We start from the raw sequence: 19,122 nt of genomic DNA on the forward strand, positions 1-19,122 counted from the left end.
TAGAGCTAAGTAAATAAAGAAGAACAGTGTGACAACTGCAGCTAAAACTGAAACAGACATGAACCTACTCCTGCATTCTATGGCTGGGGCAAATAATAGGGTAGAGCTTTGCACCAGGTAAACTGCAAGATTATTGTTTCTGCTCCATTATGAAGAGCACCACGCTGCATTAGCAACGGGAGTTTGTAAGTGCACGGCTTTAAGTGTTTGTGGTTGCAAGAAAGCAACTCCTAATTGAACTGTCAGACCCGATGCAGATCTTTCCTCCTGGATGTTGCTTGTTTAGCGGGTTCAGTGAAGACAACTCAACACAAACACTATTGTCTGTCTGAATGGACAGATCAGAGCTAAAGCCTCATGTCATTGCCTGAAACTGTCTCAAACAGGGGAAACCGCTCAGACTTCCTCCGGGCAATCTGCTTCCTCCCTATGTGACGTTTTATTATACATTGTCTATAAAATCTGTTGTAAAGTGTATTTAAGGTCATCTTTTAATGGGGGCTTGTGCACACCTTTTACTCTAAGGATATGCTTTAACTGCTTATTATACATTTGGTTCTTAACACACAGGATAGCTTAGTATCAGCCAAACTACAACCAACCACAATTCAGCTGCTTCTAAATAACTGCATAAAGAGACATGTTTTAGACATTTTTTCACATACTAACTTGTAAATTCACATGTTTACAGGAAACAGGAGAACAAAGATATAGACCAAGAGCATACATATGATATATATGGACCTATTGTAGCTGCAAACTGCCCTCATTTGCTGTCAACATTTGTACTTATAATTTATTTAAATGTGTCAAGCCTAAGGGCTTTGGATCAGCGTGAGTGTATTCAGTACAGCCAGTGCTGTTGTAGAATGATGGATGGTTCAAGTAATGTTTAAAGTACTGTTTTTAAGGTCAAGAAAAACATTAGTTAGCAAAACATCTCCCCACAAGGTCAATTTAGAAACTATTCTGGAAACTTTGATTGTAATCACACAGTCTTCTCAGCGGATAAAATCACCCAGTCTTAAAAGTTGAGTGAAAGTTGATTATCACGGATTGTGAGCTGAACCCATATGCAGACTCTGGACGAGCAGGTAGTTGGAAAAACAAGGCTTTTTATTAACCAAAAAGATGAAATGGAGGCTGATATTGGCTGAGATGAGGGAACAGGGATCCAGAAGGCTTAGCAGAGGGAATCCGGGAATGAGTGCTGGCTGGCGGGCTATGTAAACAGGCAAGGCCGGCAGGTAGGTTTTCCTGGAGAGAAGAAAGCCTTTATAAGTTCTAGTGGACATTGCAGGCAAACGACAAACAAGGCTAAACTGGAAGGAGCTGGATGTGTGACACATAAACAAATAATCCTGCAGCAACTGCTGTTGCAGCAGGGTTTTAGTCAGAAAGAGGAGATGGCTTACTTGGCAGACAGGTGTGCTGAATGCAGATCACGGCCAAGTGAGCAGTGAGAGGGAGAAAGAGATAGGAGGGAACTGAGCAAACAGACTAAACCAAAACACACCAAGCACGCCTCACTCAAACAACTTGGCAAGTGTCACAGAGGAGGCAGAGGAGAACGACGTTCATTATTGACCTTGGAAACATTAGCTGACACAACAGTTTACAGTACTAGCTCAAGGAGTTCACAAAGTGTTCAAAAATGGAAGTTCACAGTAGCCCCTACCCACAACTGCTTATTTCTGGTGACATACTTAAAAAGCCTAGAAGAGATTAATGACCTCTTGGTGAGACTGTCAACTAAAATGTTGTCATAGTGTCAGCATAGTTAAATGAATACCTTTTGAAAAGTGGTGAAAATTCAAAAAAAGATTTCATAAAAGCTACTGAATGTAGTTGCATCCTTTTTGGGGTCACATTTAATCTAATTATTATGTGTGTTTAAGTTTGGGTTTTTTTGGCTAAAAATTGCTGCTGCCTCCTTCACACCAATACCACAACGTTCTACCCAAAAAAGTCTTCTGATGCTTAAATTATACTGATATTTTCCCAAACTGTGTGTTTTGTATCAACAGACGTGCTCAGCCAACTACACCTTTATCCCGTACATGGTGACGCCCCACAACAAGGTGTACTGCTGTGAGAGCAGCCTGATGAAGGGCCTGACGGAGCTGATGCAGCCCAGCTTTGAGATGCTGCTGGGGCCCATCTGCATGCCGCTGCTCGACCGCTTCATCCAACTGCTCAAAGTGTCACAGGGAAACTCCCAGTAAGTTTCATGAAAGGCTGACAACGTGTGGACTGGAACAAAGACGAGACATTTATGTGTATTTTTCATATTTTATTGCAAACTGAACTTAATTTTTTATGATTCTCATTCATTATAACTTCAATATATGTTTTATCAACCATAGTCTTATTACCACCCCCCTACAAACGTGTTGCTATTCATCATCATGAACAGGGATGCTAAACGCTGTAAACCTCCTGTTTTTGAGGTCTGCTCTACAAAGGCAGTGAAAATAAGGAGAAACAAATAGAAGATTTTAAGATAACTCCGCGATAGACTGGCGTCCTGTCCAGGGTGTACCCCGCTTCACGCCCAATGTCAGCTGGGATCGGCTCCAGCCCCCCGCGACCCCGGATGAAGATGAATGAATGAATTTTAAGATAACTTGAATAAGATTTAAAAGGTTGTAATGCCTTATTGTTCTGCATGTTTGCAAATACTGAGCTGCCATAATCTTCAGGGGAAAGTGAAAAAGAACAAGTCTATGTATCTCTTGCAAAAATTTGCAAAAATTAATATTTACAGTAACCTTATATTAAAATAAGCAAATAAATGAATATACAATTACAGAATACACAGAAATGTGTAATTTAAAAGTAGTTTAATCGAAACAAATCACATAAATTCCTCTAGCTAAGAAGGACTTAGCGATAGGTACTGCTACTGTGCTAAGCTAACTTTATGCTAGCAACCATTGTTCGGAGTGCAAGGGTTTTTTCCACCATGAATTAAGCTACTGTCTCATTTAACGATGTGGAATAACACTGAATTTTACTAGCTAAGGCTAAGCTAGCCAGCAAGCTACAGGCTACATCTTCCCTGCTCAAGGTAGCTGGTTAGTTTTTTCTCTCACAATTTTACTGTTTGTAAGGAAATTTTACATTTCCTACGTCGTAATAATTTCTTAGTGTGTGGTAAGAAATATACCAAACTCAGATATGTCGCTTTACTCACTTTTGACCAAATATGTAACATTAGTACTGCTGTTCTGCCTTTACATGCTGCTAGAGGTTTTTTTTACCACAATCATGAAAATGCTAATGAGACGAAACAATGGGTTTGAGGATGAGGAAGCAAAAGAATCTATTCGCTGTGAAGCTATTTCTGATAAGTTCCTCTGTCCTGAAACATCATTGTACTGTACCTGTGAAATGCCCAAAATGTTTCCATATAAGTCAAAAACAATGGTTGTTTTACTGTAAGCCGTAATTGTGTGATTTGTTCAAGTAAGTAAAATTTTGCTCAGAGGGATTCAAGTTTTAGCAGCAGTGTGACTTCATCTCACCATAACTGAGCAGGTCCTTTTGCTCTCATTATCCCACTCTTCCTAGTGTTATTTGCTGTAATTATTTGTATGTAGTACACCCCTCAACTTTGGCTTGCGTGGTGGTTTAACTAAGTTTTTTTTTTTTTTTAAATCATTAGTTGCTGGAGTAATGTTTTAGGCTTTGCTGCCAACAGGGAATGAAGCAGCCAGTTAGTTCTTACTCAGCTCGAGCAATATTGACTCAGGTTTTAGAGGCACAAAATAAAAACGTGCACTCGTACGAGGTTTATAACTTGTCAGCACAGCGGAGAGTTTTCAGCTCAGCCATCACTGGTATCTGAGTTGTGTGCATTCTGTACATTGTGTGAAGGAGCATGACTACTATTTATAATACAGTAGATATTTCTAATGCAAAGTATAGTCTGCTTTATGGCACTGAGTCATATGCAACCTTTATTTATGGTTACTGTTTGCTGATGCCATGTATTGGGCTGACACTGGGCTTTTAAATGTCACCTTGTTCCAATACAATGGAGATTCAATTTCAAGCTAATTCAATTGTACTATTACTTGAATAGAGCATGTCATTATTGGGTATTTAGGTTCAACCTCATCACTCCCCACAAGGATATACAGAGAGAGTAGGGAGGTGATCATCAGTACAGGGGTCTTTTTATAATAGTACAAATATAATCTCTTTTTTTCACAATGAAAAAAGAAGCCAAAATGTTCCAATGTTATGAAGGGAATCAGCCAACATAAGTGCAATAACTCTCTCTAAAATATAGTCTAAACATGGCAAAATATGATTCAAATGAGAAACTATGATGAAAGAATTGGTAAAAAAAAAAAAAAAAAAAAAAAGATTTTGGGCAGTAGTATTGATTGGAAGATAAATATCCAGTCTTAGTTGGTCGTGAAAGGTTTTTATGCATAAAAATAATAATACATCAGACTAATACTGATACTAATACTATATATATATATATATATATATATATATATATATATATATATATATATATACAGTATATATATATATATATAGGTGTGTATATATATATATATATATATATATATATATATATATATATATATATATATATATATGGCACTTTTCAAAGTTCTTAAATAAAATTGACACGCTTTAAGTATATAAAATAAGCAGTAAAATTGTTATTAAAGACATAGAGCAAAGGGGATGAGAGAGTTCAATGTTGTGTTTTTAAATAAGGGTGCTTTCAGTTCATTGTCTTAATTTTCTGCTTTCTTTTGAAATGACTTTACTGGAAGTGGCAATATTCAAACATCATAATTAAATATTTCCTCTGAAGAACTCATTTAAAAACATGAAACAGTTCGCCTCACTAGAGAATGATCTGAAATGATGTAAAAAAGGGAAATGAATTACTCCAATCATGTCAGAATTGCCCCTCAAGGAGACACAAAAGTACCTAAAACAATTTGATTATCATGATGTTCAGAAAGGCTTATAATTACATATTGGACTAACTTTCAATAACCGGAAACTGGGGCGGTTTTGAGATGTATTGCTTCATTCATTCACCTTTTCTTCTCTCACAGCCAGTATTTCCGCGAGACGATTCTGAATGAGATCCGTAAGGCTCGGGAGCTGTACACTGGCATGGAGCTGGCTGCCGAGCTGAGCCGCATCCAACAGCGGCTGGACAACGTGGAGTGCCTTTCGGTCGACATCGTCATCAACCTGCTGCTGACATACAGGGACATCCAGGTACACCTGCTCTGTGAAGCTGCTCTTAACATCAGCCTATTGTTGTCATGTGTCAAATGAAGTATTCTGCCTTAGAATAATCACACAACCTAGATAATAAGTGGTAGTTGCTTCCTGCTGGTTTACTGAAGATAATGGGCACATTGGAAGTGGATTTTAATTCATTTTAACATGTGCACAGAACAATTTATATCAATTAACACCGATACAACTGTAAAACAATCCCTTAGTTGTCCTCGTTATTAAATGCTTTGCTTCATAGAGACTGAGTTTGACAGCAGCATGGACACCTGGAGATAAGGTTGCACAAATAGAAGAGAGGAAAACGCACAGATACATTATGTATTTTAATTAGTTATTACGGAAGGGAATTTTAATAAATTAGGGCACAGTCTCTCAGGTAAATAATAATATTCTTAAAGCGACACGCTGCAACTCAAAATTATTTTCATTATTGATAAATATGGTAATTATTTTCTTGATTAATCTGTTAATCGTTTGACTTCTAAAATGTAAAAGCAATAAAAAAAATGCCCATCACAGTTTCCAAAGTAATATCTCTTTATTTTTTTATTGAACAATGAAATGTCATACATAATATTCAAAATATACACAAAATAAACAACCGAGCGAGTGACATCTCTAAAAAAAAAAATTAGACAGAGGTACATAGATATTCACACAGATGCTTTTGACATTTTACAACATTTTGCATATTTTTTGCCTAGTATCATCTAATTTATAAATACATCAAAAATAGGAGATATCCCTTTTTTAGACCGTATAAAACATCACTTAACCAATCAGAATGCACCTCTATCCTCCAGGTTCAAACCTTGTCATGACCCTGATTTTGCACCAATGAGAATGTGACTCTCTACCTTCAGCCAGACATCCCAAAAAGTTTCCAGGATAAACTATGAATATCTATCTATGTATATCAGACATGCAACTAACCACCCATGCCCTTTTTTAGTTCAAACAAATTGCCAACTAAGAGATGATCTGTGCGTGCTGCTAATATCCCTGACCTTGGCAGAGGAAGCCCATGTACAAACCTACTGTACAAGTCGGAGAGAGGTCACTGCCTCAGCGAGTGCGCTTCCTCAAACGGCCATCGCAGACCGCCTGTGGAGAGCTCTAGGCAAAGCTTTTGGTCTGCTCATCTTAAATCTGCCGCTCTTTTCGCTCTTTAGTCTCCGATAGCACTCACCGTCCAGATCCCCCCACTAACCATAGGCAGGCGCCATGCAGCCTCATAAATCATTCATTAGGACAACAAGCATTGAGGACGAGCTGAATTATTCAACATGCTTGGTTATAGTTACTATGTAGCAGCAACAAAAATGTGATGAAGGGGCCACTCAATTATTGAAGTGCTTTTGGTGTCAAGCAGACCGTTGAGTCTCAGACAGAATGAATAAAAAGACATCAGAAACTCTCCTTCTGGACTTAGAGCAGCTCACTACCTTGATGAGTTGGATTGTTTATTTTGAGGACGTTGGTGCAGAGACAACTGTCCTACGATGCTTAGCAATGACCAGTGGAAGAAGTGCAACAGGCGCTCATCATCAGTGTGTTCTTTACTTACTTATCGTCTAGGATTATGAGTCCATCGTGAAGCTGGTGGAGACTCTGGAGAAGCTCCCGACCTTTGACCCCGTGGCTCATCCACATGTGAAGTTCCACTACGCCTTTGCACTTAATCGGTAAGATGGCGAGCACCAGCAACGTGCACACACACAGCGATACAAAGACACTTTTCAACAGCAAATTCTAAGGAAATGTACATGAACACGTCTTAGTAGGTGAATCTGTAGGATGTCTCTATCTGTGCTGTCTGACTTCTCAGTTCTTCAGTCATTTTAATGCTTTTGTATGGCATAACTACTTTGTAGATATATTTGGATATTTCATTCATATGTATTTAATAATACATTTATTATCAGAGTTTCACATTTAGTTTTTAATCTTACAGCCTTTGATTGCTTTGGCTTATGAATCATTGGGGTGGTGAGCTGTTGTTTACGATTGCCCTTGCAGGGGTAAATTACGTTTGATTGACTTGAAATTACTTTAATTTGAATGGTAAATGGACTGAATTTAAAAAGCGCCTTTCTACCTTACCAGATAAAGCGCTGTACCATTTGCTTCTCATTTACTCACACACCAGTGGTTGCAGAGCTGCCATGCCTGCCCATCGGGCAAAAAAGCACAATTAGACAAGCGACCAGGAGGAGCTGGTGATTGAACCTCCAAGCTTGTGATACAAGGACGACCTGCTCTACTTCCTGAGCCAATAAAGCAACCTAGAATATAACAGGGTGTTATATTGATTTATGTCAGCCTCGAAAATACTTACTGGTTAGCCTAGAGGTGAAAATTAATATCTGTCAACTGATCTAAATTAGTATGAATGATATATTAAACAGCAGGTAACCACAGAAACAATACTTCCCAACAACTCATTCTGAAAGTTTAACGACAACTTTGCATGATGTCCAGAAGATATAAGACTTCATCCAGTACTACCTTTAAACCTATAAAAACTTTTACTACCTTTGATTGAAGCACTCATTGTTATCCAACCAAGATCTTTACCAAATTTGTATTTATCTCTCTGGTTTTATATTTTTTAAGTCTTTTAAAGTGTTTTCTAACTACATGTCTTGAATTAAAGTGATGTATTTGTAACGCTCTTTGAAGTTCCTCCAGTGTTAAAATGTGCTCTACAAGTATCAGCTGGTTGTTGAGAGGGTTGTAAAAAGCAGCAGTGGAGGGAGAAGTTTCTCAAACAATTAAATCTTAAAATGTTATTGAAGTCAGCAGTGATATTATTAGCAGCTACAGTGCTCATGAAACACATAAAGACACATGTACAACACAGAGAGGTGTTGACTGCCTGTTTCTCAGCAGCTGCTTGTAAACGTCCTGCGGTTTTCGTGGTGCGACTGCCTCCAACAGCAATAAAGCGTGCTGTTCTTTAATTTGGCAGCAATTGGAAAATGTTTCTGCAGGGTGCCAAGATGTCCGTGTGTGTGTTTGTCCAGGATGTGATATCGTTTTTTTTCACAAGCTCAAGGCAGACGCCCTGAAACATTTTGTGAGACAGATAAGTGTTAATGACTCTAGGTTTAGTTTAAAACAGGATGCAGTGAGTGGAGACAAACAGCTGTGTGCAGTCATCTTATCTATTCAACAGTCGTAGGATAGTCACTATGACTGTTACATGTGATCGTTATGTGGTGTGGTTTTTGTCGCTTTTGTGCATGAGGTATAAGAAGATTTGGAGAATGAATTACAGTTGGGTTTTTTAGTTTTTATTATAATTTTGTCGACCTGATACTTGGAAGATTCCCTGCTGCTTCAGCTACAGCAAATTAATTAATTCCTAATAAATACAATGGAATTTGATTGTTTGATAAATGTTTATTATTTTTATGATTACAATTGACACTAGTTGTCTGGATTTAACCAATTATTCTTGCCAACATTTGATTTTTTCATTGAAATGGTGAGTGTCAGTTATTTAATTCATTAAATCAGACAGAAATAGACATTCCCATTTGGTTATTTTGGCCATTTCTCAATTGATTCCCCAGAAATTTTGCTCTGACCTCATTAATATTAGTAATGCATTGTAAAATGATTGTCTCCCTGAAGCTTTTCTCTGCCTCTGACCCACTTAGATGTAATAATAACCTATGTTGCTATAGTAAAGAGTAATGGCATTATCTCAGACATTTTTCCCATGTTGACCTATAGTGGACAGCTTAGTGTTCCATTATAGTAGCTGTCTTTTCCATCATGCGAAAAAGAAGGCCTTTCATTTCTTTGACATTTTACTGGTGTAATAGCTATATTGAAGCTTGAATACAAAATTGTACACTGCCTTCAGAAAAGCTGCTCCTGTCAAACGTTGAATGTATGTTTGTAAGAGGCTGCATTATAGAGTGATGAAGTAGAAAAATCACTCTGTTCTGAGTTTGAACCTGAATGAATTTTCCACTTCAAAAGGAAATCATAACCTCAAATCTTTTTCACTGAGCTCTGACCCAGCAGCGAGGTGCCGAGCCCTGGGAGATTATCAAGATTCGGCCTTAACAAACGCTTGTTGATGGGTCTGAAGTAGGTGCTCTGCTTCTAAATTAATCTGCCAGGTTGAAGTGTGTGCAGAATAATTGGCTTTAGCCTCTCGTCTGCAGCAGGGCAGTGTGAGGCATGTGAGCGTTGACCAGTTGCTGGGAGGCTGACAGGAGAGAGAGAAGAATCTCCTCCATCCAAATACCAATGAGCACTCTGTAGAGAAGAAAGAGAGAAATAGAGAGATACATTGGGAGAGAGCAGGTTTTGTCTCCCCAAGTGCTCTTCCCTCTGGACAGTCTCCATGGTAATAGTTGTCAGCTCATATGTTTTATTTAACCTTCACGCCGCTCTGGAGAGGAGCCACGTTGTGTTTGCATCACACATTGGGCCAGTGTGAGACTTAACTTAGCAAACACCACTCATTTATTCTCTGAAGTCTGCGTTTTTGACAAGTTCATTATCTCAAGAACAAAGCCTCATCGAAATTTCATCCCTCAAGAATGAAAATTACCTCCATGGAATAGAGGCTCTGAAGCACTTTGCTGCATCAATTAACATAATAATGAGGATTTTTCCTGAAGATATAAGGGGCCTTAGTTGACATTAATACTCTTTAAGTTATGGTGAAAAAAATGTATGAAGCCAAATATGTGCAAATGTGATACGTATCTTAAGTAATGGTCTCTTTATCCTAACTGATTAATACATCATGGCAGTAAATTATTGATATATAGTGGCCATTAATGAGGGCACATTATGCAGCTCAAGTGGCTCTTGTTTGATTCTTGACTTCATCTCATTGCTCCTGGTGCTTTTGCACATCAGTTACAGAGATCACCTGTGATTTAAATAGCACTAAATAAGATTTTTTTTAAATTACTTATTGAGTTAGATAAGCCCTTTGGTACGCTGCAGGAAGAAGTTTCAAGATGTGCAAACAAATGAAAAAACGAAGATCACTATAGCCACGTTTCCATCAAACACTTTTGGTGTTTGATCAGTTTTGATGGAAAATGCAAAAATAACTGTTCTAATGTTTAATGAACTAAACTGAACTGAACAGAACCAGAGACGAGGCTTATTAAAACACCTGTTTTGGCCAATTTTAATGACCTCCTGGTTTAGTTATGTTGTTTTTTAGTTGATAATGGTGACTCCCCATGGATGGATAAACGAGATCCTAAAATGTGCATGATGTTGAACCTTTATCTCAATCAATATAAGTTTAACTTAAAATAACAAACCAGTGGATGATATTTTCTGGTTTGTGCCATGGTTTGTGCTTGTTTGTGCATTTTTATTTTATCACAATATGACCAGTTAAAGTGTCTGTGTTCTGTTTGGGGTGAGAGGTCATTGATAGTACCCTCATGAACTCAGTCTAACACAATATGAGTCACAACAGCACCAAAACTACAAGAAACAGCCTCCAAAATGACCATAAAGTTGAATCAACACCTCTCAAAACTGAACATTACAACCTCAATTAAGTTATTGGGAGTAGTATTGGTTTAACTGTTGTTTTATAGCTCCCATTGTTGTTAAATGGGAGACGGCATGCTGCCCGTTACTCCCTTCGTGATTTGTGGAAACTCTTATAGTTTATGTGTGATTATCACAAAATAGAGAGAAATGAAAAGGCATGAAGAATGTTTATCTGTTTGATCTGTTTATCCTTCAAAATGTCATTTGTTTTCTTTGAGAAGAAGTCAATTATTTTATTTTTAGGAGGTAAATGCAGCAAATGTCACCTTTTTAAAGAATTGAGATTAATCCACAATTTAGCAATAAACTTTGATAAGTTTGAGGGACTTGCAAGATTTACATTATAAAAGGAGGAATGTCCCAAATATATGCAGCAAAAGTTACCCCAAGTTTGGGCCAATCTCCTAAACCCCAATCCTTCACTTCCCATAATGCAACGTGATAGGCTTCCTCCGGGGCATGCAACAATTTCAACAGGCTGAGTATCCACATGCTTAATAAACTGTAGTATTAAGATAGAAAATTTGTGTTGTGATGTCTTAACACTTGGTAATAGTCACAAATACCGTACATTCTCCTGACACATACCTGGACAGATATTTTCTTAAAGCAGATTCATTTTTGCTTCATTACTACTCAAAAAAAGTGTGACTGTAATTTACCACCTTCCTGACCTTGCATGCTGTGTGTTTATGGTTGTAGGAGGAACCTGCCGGGCGACAGACAGAAGGCTCTGGACATAATGCTACCCCTTGTGGAGGGCGAGGAACAGGTAGCCTCGGACATCTACTGCCTGGTGGGACGGATCTATAAGGACATGTTCCTGGAGTCTCACTTCACTGACACGCCGAGCCGAGACAGCAGCACACACTGGTGAGAGAATGTCAGGTGGCTCCACCAGACACCGAGGCACATATAAATATTGTGAGAAGAAATGTTTCCAAGGGCAAAATGCATGATAGATGCCTTTAAGTTGACTCACTGGACAGTGGCACCACGGAGCGAGGGAGATTACCGTGAATGGTGCCTACAATAAATCTGATTCAAGGAGACAGGCGGGCCACAAGTCTGCAAATGACAGCTAATTACAGCAGAGACATTCAAAAGGTCGTACAACTTGTTACACTTTAAAGCAAATGTGCAAAAGCAGGACAACAACATGCACACAACACTTAAAATGACAGGAGAAAAGACGATTTAAGAGTTAAAATGACAAAGAAAGCAATTATTAAAGTAGTACAGTTAAAAGGTCTCTCTTCTTTCAGCAGTACAGGCTGTGATATGATAAGTTTACCCTCTTTTAATAGCCTTCATCCCTTTTTTACAAAAAGCGGATGCCTCTTCTACCAGTAGATGTTATTTTTTGCTAATGCCCCTCTCCTCAATATTAATGCCAGTGCAGTTCCTCATAGTTTAGCTCAGAGGAATATTATCAGGTAAAGGAAGAGACAGCAAAAACCAGTGTAGTTTTGTTCCATAACCTAATATATTTATTTATTTGAACTCCAATATCAAATCAAAACATAGCAATACACACAGATGAATGTAGCTATTGTGTGCTACAGATAATGATAATTACAGTGTGATTATGGTAGACAGAGTTTAGACACAAGTTGTAGAAGGTAGTAATTTAAAGGTCTGCCATATTGTCTCACATTTTTTCAAGGGAACCAAAAAAGCACACATCCAAATTTTCACTTCAACAAAATGAACCTGCTTTCTAGTTACAGAGTCTATTATGTGTATGTGTGATTTTGAAAAACACAGTGAGGATAAAGACTTTATATTTCATCTCAACGAGTATGATTTGTTGTTCCTTCATTAAGGAACCACTCACATGGTAATATGTCATGTCATAAAATGTCCCAGCATGCATTGCCCCGAAATTGTTAACTTGGACACAGATCAGAACATATGTGAGAGAACAGCTATTTGGCTAATTTTAATTCATTTTTAATTTTCATGTAGTCTATGCATCTTAAATTACACGATTGAGTTTCAATCTAAAGAAAAATGAATTCTAATTAAAGTTTCTTTCCAAATGTCATGAGAAAGCTAAGATAAAGATAATTGTTTCTTCCTAGTGTTTTTAATAAGGGGTTCAGTACATACTGTTCCTATAATTTCTTTATTATGAGCATTCATCTCAATGATAGGCTCTAATAGGTCTGCCAGTGTAAAAGATCCTCATTGATGTTTCTGGAAACATGGCAGTAGTAGTAGGTTACAGAAGTTATCAGAGCAATGATAATAACATAAGGCTGCTGATTGCATTAATTTGAAAATTGCTCTTAAGATCTGATATCTTTATCGACTAAATATGCTGCCTGCGTTATGGACCTCCCATCTGTCTGTTATTTTCAGTTTCCCGTCACAGCTTGGCAGTCAGAGGCCCCTAATAACATTCACACCCCTTCCCTCAGCACAACAGATTGCTCATTAAATAAATGAAAATATCTTGTTTTGTGAGAGAGCTCACTGTCACGGTTTGCCGTTCTGTGGTCCCAACGCAATATGGCTGTAATTGTTTTTTACAACTTGAAGTGTCTCAGGAAGCCGGGAAGACCCCGTGAAGCTGTCTGTTATCTCAGATATGCTAGGGAATGTGGAATGACGCATCTCTTGGAGGAAAAGTGCTTATTGAAGACATTTGTTTGCTTTTCCTCTCAGGTTTAAAAAGGGGTTTGAGTCAGAGCCAACACTACACTCTGGGATCAACTATGCTGTTCTACTCCTGGCAGCCGGACACCAGTTTGACACATCTTTCGAGCTTCGCAAAGTGGGTGAGTGGACGCCACATATCTGTCTTTGCTCTGCAACAGTCGCCCTTATGCCCAATCTCATGTCTTGGTGCATTCTCCACCCCTTCTGCTGTCTCTGCTATCTATCTATTGGTTTAGAGGAATACAAACAAGCTAGAGCGTCTTTTTCCTGTATACCATAATGTTAACTCGTGCAGCCAGACCATTCTCTAGCTCTGTGGAGATCTGCATCTGGCTATGTGGGCCTGCGCTCACTAATATTTTTTATTTTATTTTATTTATTCATTAATGGCAGAAATGTGAAAGACGTCATTATAACGTGACGTTGCAGTCACCCCCCGGTCAGCCCCTCTAAAAACAACTGCCTGCTGCCGTGTGTTTTAGCAAACAGGTTCCTGTTTACTCATGCAGCAGACACAAATCAACATAAGCATACATTTGTAGTTGAGTTTCTGTCCACCTGATGAATGTAAGTCCAATATTCACTCTTCCACACTTCATCAACTCAAGAGAGAAATGTCCGACTCTTAAGAAGCTAAAGACTCTGCTATGTTCTCTAGCTTTTTCTCTAAAAACATCTGTCTGCTGCAGTTGAAAACAGTGCTTTGAGAGCCGTGAGAGAAAACAATGATCCAAATGAAGCTATGAAGCTCCACAGAACTGAGGGGAACTGCAGAGTTTGGTGATAACGCTCTATGTATTCATCACTACAAGCGAACCCTGTCACATTACACATAGTCATTTGATACAGAGAAAAGAAAAATCGCATTATGTATCGTAACATTTCCTTCTGTTAAGCGGTTGTTCCCAATCTTCTGCTTCTGCGCTGAAGTCTGAGGCTCAGAGGAGCTCAGGAATGTGGGAAAACAAGCATGCAGTCCTGGGAATCAGCCGGCAGCTCCCAAAATTAGCCCCACCCTCTGTCCCTCAAGACCCTGCTTTCCCCCTATACTTATCCCTGTGACTCCCACCTGCCTCTCCAAATGTTTGGTTACTGCAGCATGACACGTAAGCAGCAGGAGCCAAAAACAAAATTATCACAATTACCTTTAAATTCTTGCAGGATACAATGACAAATCAAACCTTTGTTCTGCAAGTTGTAGCATATCCAGGTATGAACATGTTTTGAGCCCTTTCATGCTGCTTCTCAGCTATGTTAAAGTTTCAGTTTACGATGGCCTCAGGGGAAATGCAACAACAAAAATCTTATTGAATCATCTTATTACTTTTTCTTGTTTTCCAGGAGTGAAGCTGAGCAGCCTGTTGGGGAAAAAAGGCAGCCTGGACAAGCTGCAGAGCTACTGGGATGTGGGCTTCTTCCTGGGCGCCAGCATCCTGGCCTGCGACAACACCAGGGTCATCCAGGCCTCTGAGAAACTCTTCAAACTCAAAGCCCCCATCTGGTGAGAACACGGATGAGCCACTCTCAGATTAGCATCCAGAAAAACATGACTTCAGACTGCATCAATCACCAACTGCGCCGGTGTCATCAAGATTTAAAGTGTAGCTGTGCTTTCCCTTGAAACCACAGTGGCCATCTGTGGTCTTCAAGAGAACAGAAAATATCACAAGGACCTGACTTTGTTCATCCGAACTGCGCCTCTGCTTTTACATGGAGGGCTACATGGTGGTGTAGTGGTTAGCACTGTAGCCACACTGTCTGTGTGGAGTTTGCATGTTTCCTCCCACGATCCAAAAACGTGCAGGTGTTCGCTTCATTGATGACTCTAAATTGCCCGTAGGTGTGAATGGTTGTCTGTCTCTGTACGTCTCTATGTGTCCTGTGATAGACTGGCGTCCTGTCCAGGGTGTACCCCGCCTCACGCCCGATGTCAGCTGGGATCGGCTCCAGCACACCAGCGACCCCGACCCCGGGATAAGCGGTTGAAGAAGAATGAATGAATGAATGAATATCAGCCTGGTGTTGTGACATTTTGTGACAACTTTAAAAATGGGTCTGAATGCAAATAAGTTGCTCTGTGGAAAGAAATCCTTTTCCTCAACAGGAAACAACTTTAAACAAACTACATGTAAGTGTGGAGGTATTGGCATATATTGATGGCAAAAACAATAAGAAGAATGAGGCCTAAAATTCTCCTTTAACGATGAACATTTTCATATAACGAGCATATGAAAATAACAAATCCATGCCATATGCACATAAACCCAAACATAATTCAGACTTTATATCCATTTTTATGAGACTATATCAGATGTACAACATGTTTAGGACTACAGTAAACTGTTTCCTTTTAAGACCCTGCTGTTCTTTAGATGGGTGTGTTCTGTGAAAAGTCTTTATGTTCCCATTAATGTCACAAAGAAAAATGAGCCCCAGCATGAAAACACAATCACATGTTATTGTTTGTTTCTGTGATCCTTCTTGAGCTATGCTTAGGGGTTCAAAACAATATAATACACATGAAAATTATCTGCCAGTCGGCTTTTTGTTGGCTCTGACATTTTGGTTACATTTGGTTAAATAAAGATTTGTATTGTAATCTTTTTCAGGGCACAAAAGGAAACACTCCTAATGTTTTTATCTTTTATTCTTACTGGTTGGACTCAGGTATCTGCGCTCGCTTGTGGAGACCATTCTGATCTACCAACAGTTTAAGAAGCCGGGCGCGGAGCAGCCGGCCCCCAAGCAGGAGCTGGTGGACTTCTGGATGGACTTTCTGGTTGAGGCCACCAAGAAAGACGTCTCCTCTGTCCGATTTCCTGTAAGTGACTCCAGACGTGTGGGGATGAGATTTACTTTAGAAACAAAAGGGAAAGATCATGCATGCTCAGCAAACTTTCATTGATTAAATAAAGGAAATAATACATTTATCTATTCTCCAGGTGCTGATATTAGAGCCCACAAAAGTGTACCAGCCTTCATATTTGTCCATAAACAAAGACGTGGACGACAACACGGTGTCTATCTGGCATGTTGCTCCTGACGATAAGGTGGGATAACTTATCATTTATCATCCAACAACTCCCCCAAATTCTGCTTTTTTTTCCCTTTCCTGAGAATCAGAGGAAACATTAAAAAAGATGGAGCAATTAGTAAACCATCCACCCTCACCTTTATTTATTTAAAGTACCTGCACAGATGTGGTTAATTGCATGATTTCATACGCAGTCAGAAACAATATTACACTGTTGGTCTTGGAGAAACATATTCCACAAATTTTGGGGAGATTTATAAACTTATATAAGAGAGGTAAATGTCACATGTAAATATAAATGTTAAGTCTTAAGTCAAATTGTTATTAAATAAAGAGGTAATATGGTCTAAAGGCTATCAATCAGTAAATCATTATAACATAGCCAAAATGCTTGTCTCTGATTGGCTGGCAGGTCAAAAAAAATCAAACCTCAAACGTGCTCTGTATCATATTGTAAGTAACCATAGCAACAATAACGATGCTTTAAATTATGTAAGAGCTTAATCAATGACTCATCACGTTTGCCAACAGAAGTTAACAGATGGATGATGACTGTCAGGTACCCCTGATTTGTTATCTTTGGTTAGATGATTTGTTTGGACTTTCCTGTCAAGAAGATCTTTGCGGCTGCCTTATTATTTTCTCATATTGAAGGACATTATTGCTTATATACACACAGCATGTAAGTGGCTGCTCACGAGTAAGTGTTCCCAGTAAACCTGCTACATCAGCTTCACTAAAAAACACTAATATATTTTTTTATTACTAAGTTCAATCAGCGTAGAATGCTCCTACTATATACTGAAAGCAATCTGCTACAGTCAGTAAGTGTATAGACTGATTTGTTCTCTCCCAGAAGCTGTAAAGATGTTGTTGTTTTTTTCAATCTATCCTGCAGCACAAAGGGATCCACGAGTGGAACTTCAGTGCCACGTCAGTGCGAGGTGTCAGGTCAGTGTCCGCTGTCTTTAATGACACACTCTCTTATTACAGCTGAGTGATGTGACGGCCCTCACAGGGGGTGTCTCCAGAGGGTGATTGGTTTACATTTATCATCAGATGGTGGGTTGCAAGAAAATTGTTCTGCTTCACTAGGTCTCACATTAGGGCCTCACATGTTGTATGCGCAGAAATATCTAAACGTGCACAAAAGCATCACAAAAAGGATTTTATTAAATGTAAACTGCGCAGATTTTAGACGCTATCAGTTCACCTCTCACAGCTCCAGACAGTCTGCCTTGGACAGCTTTCATGATGTATTTCTCTGCGTCTCCTCTTCCATGTTCCTCAAAGGAATTCAGTGTCAGATCGGCAGAGGGCTGTGCTCACATGTTGCTAGGAAACGATTCTCTGCCCACTCAGCCTGCAGACAGTCAGCAGGACACAATAGCAGCTCTGCGAGTAGCAATGCGGCCACACATACAGGCGCTTCGTTGTCTGGCTTGGCAGCTTCGGTCTTGGCACACCAGTGAAGAACTGGACAAGCGCTCATCCTAGCGGATAAAAGTTTCCTTTTAAGTCTTGAATTCCAAGATCTCCATCTTTTCTTGCAGAAACTCAGCGTCATTTAATCTGACACTTTAAAAAAACATGTAACTGTTTGTTCCAGATGCAGGAAAAAAACTTGCATACTCATAATACTGCAAACTTACTGTAGAGAGTGGCCATCCATGTGCAGTGACAATCAGTCTTTTATTTGAGATTAGATTTGATGGCTGATGTCATAAGTCCAGTGAAAGGCTACATTCACTCTTCGAGTCATATCTGCTCTTGTGGATCATCGTCAAACTAACTGTGATCCTTGTGTCCTCAGCATCTCCAAGTTTGACGAGCGCAGTGCCTTCCTCTACGTCCTTCACAATGCAGAGGACTTCCAGATCTATTTCTGTACGGAGATGCACTGTAAAAGGTCTGTTCTGTCTCACTGTGTTTTACATCATTAAGATCATCAAGGTTGTGTTTCAAACAGTCTATTAAAAGTTTTACTATTATAAATCTAAATGTTTAACAGGATTTAAAGCTGTTAAGGGAGCACTTCATTCCAGTGCTTCTAATCGCTGCCTGTGGGTTTAACTTCTGCGACAATGACATTCAATAGATAGCTAGCTTAATGCTATGTTAGCAGAGGGTCACCTACACAGCAAGCTTAAAATGTGAATGTGATTAAAGCAACACTGATGAGCAAAACTCTGTGTTGAGCGTATCTGCTCCCACAAAGGCGCCTTTCTGTCTTTGTTGGGATGATCCCGAACAGTGATGACACCAGCTCTTTTCTGAAAAGTGATGAGATTTTTAGATATAAGCACACGTACTCTTATGGCGCACTCACATTGTCCATCCGTACCGTGCCCCAGCACCTTTCACGGCTAAAGTCTAGTTCGTTTGACCAGTGTGAGTGCAACCGTACCGCGCCTAGGAGTGGTACACTTGCCGTCCACAGCCCGTTTGGGAGATGTGGGCTTTTGTAAAGCATGTTTGCACATGCAAGAGCACGAGCATGCGCACGTGTACGAGCACGAGCACGAGGCCTACGGCGACTCTGACGTCATTTTATGTGCGCCTGTTCGGACATAGAAAAAAAGGAGGACGGA

The 19,122-nt window shown here is 39.4% G+C and overlaps 1 protein-coding gene across 1 annotated transcript in view; it reads left to right on the top strand.

Annotated features, from left to right (window-relative positions):
- The window catches only part of map3k5 (mitogen-activated protein kinase kinase kinase 5), a 62,957-nt gene that overhangs the window by 24,313 nt on the left and 19,522 nt on the right, over window positions 1–19,122 (top strand). The window contains exons 4-13 of the mRNA XM_083934056.1: window positions 2,028–2,221; window positions 5,094–5,262; window positions 6,865–6,971; window positions 11,536–11,706; window positions 13,504–13,616; window positions 14,839–14,998; window positions 16,165–16,318; window positions 16,440–16,547; window positions 17,430–17,482; window positions 18,345–18,440. Of these exons, the coding sequence (XP_083790182.1) occupies window positions 2,028–2,221; window positions 5,094–5,262; window positions 6,865–6,971; window positions 11,536–11,706; window positions 13,504–13,616; window positions 14,839–14,998; window positions 16,165–16,318; window positions 16,440–16,547; window positions 17,430–17,482; window positions 18,345–18,440 (1,325 nt within the window). The remainder of the gene's footprint in view (window positions 1–2,027; window positions 2,222–5,093; window positions 5,263–6,864; window positions 6,972–11,535; window positions 11,707–13,503; window positions 13,617–14,838; window positions 14,999–16,164; window positions 16,319–16,439; window positions 16,548–17,429; window positions 17,483–18,344; window positions 18,441–19,122) is intronic.

The sequence above is a fragment of the Echiichthys vipera genome, assembly GCF_963691815.1.
Source record: "Echiichthys vipera genome assembly, chromosome: 19".
In the NCBI taxonomy this organism is placed as follows: Eukaryota; Metazoa; Chordata; class Actinopteri; order Perciformes; family Trachinidae; genus Echiichthys; species Echiichthys vipera.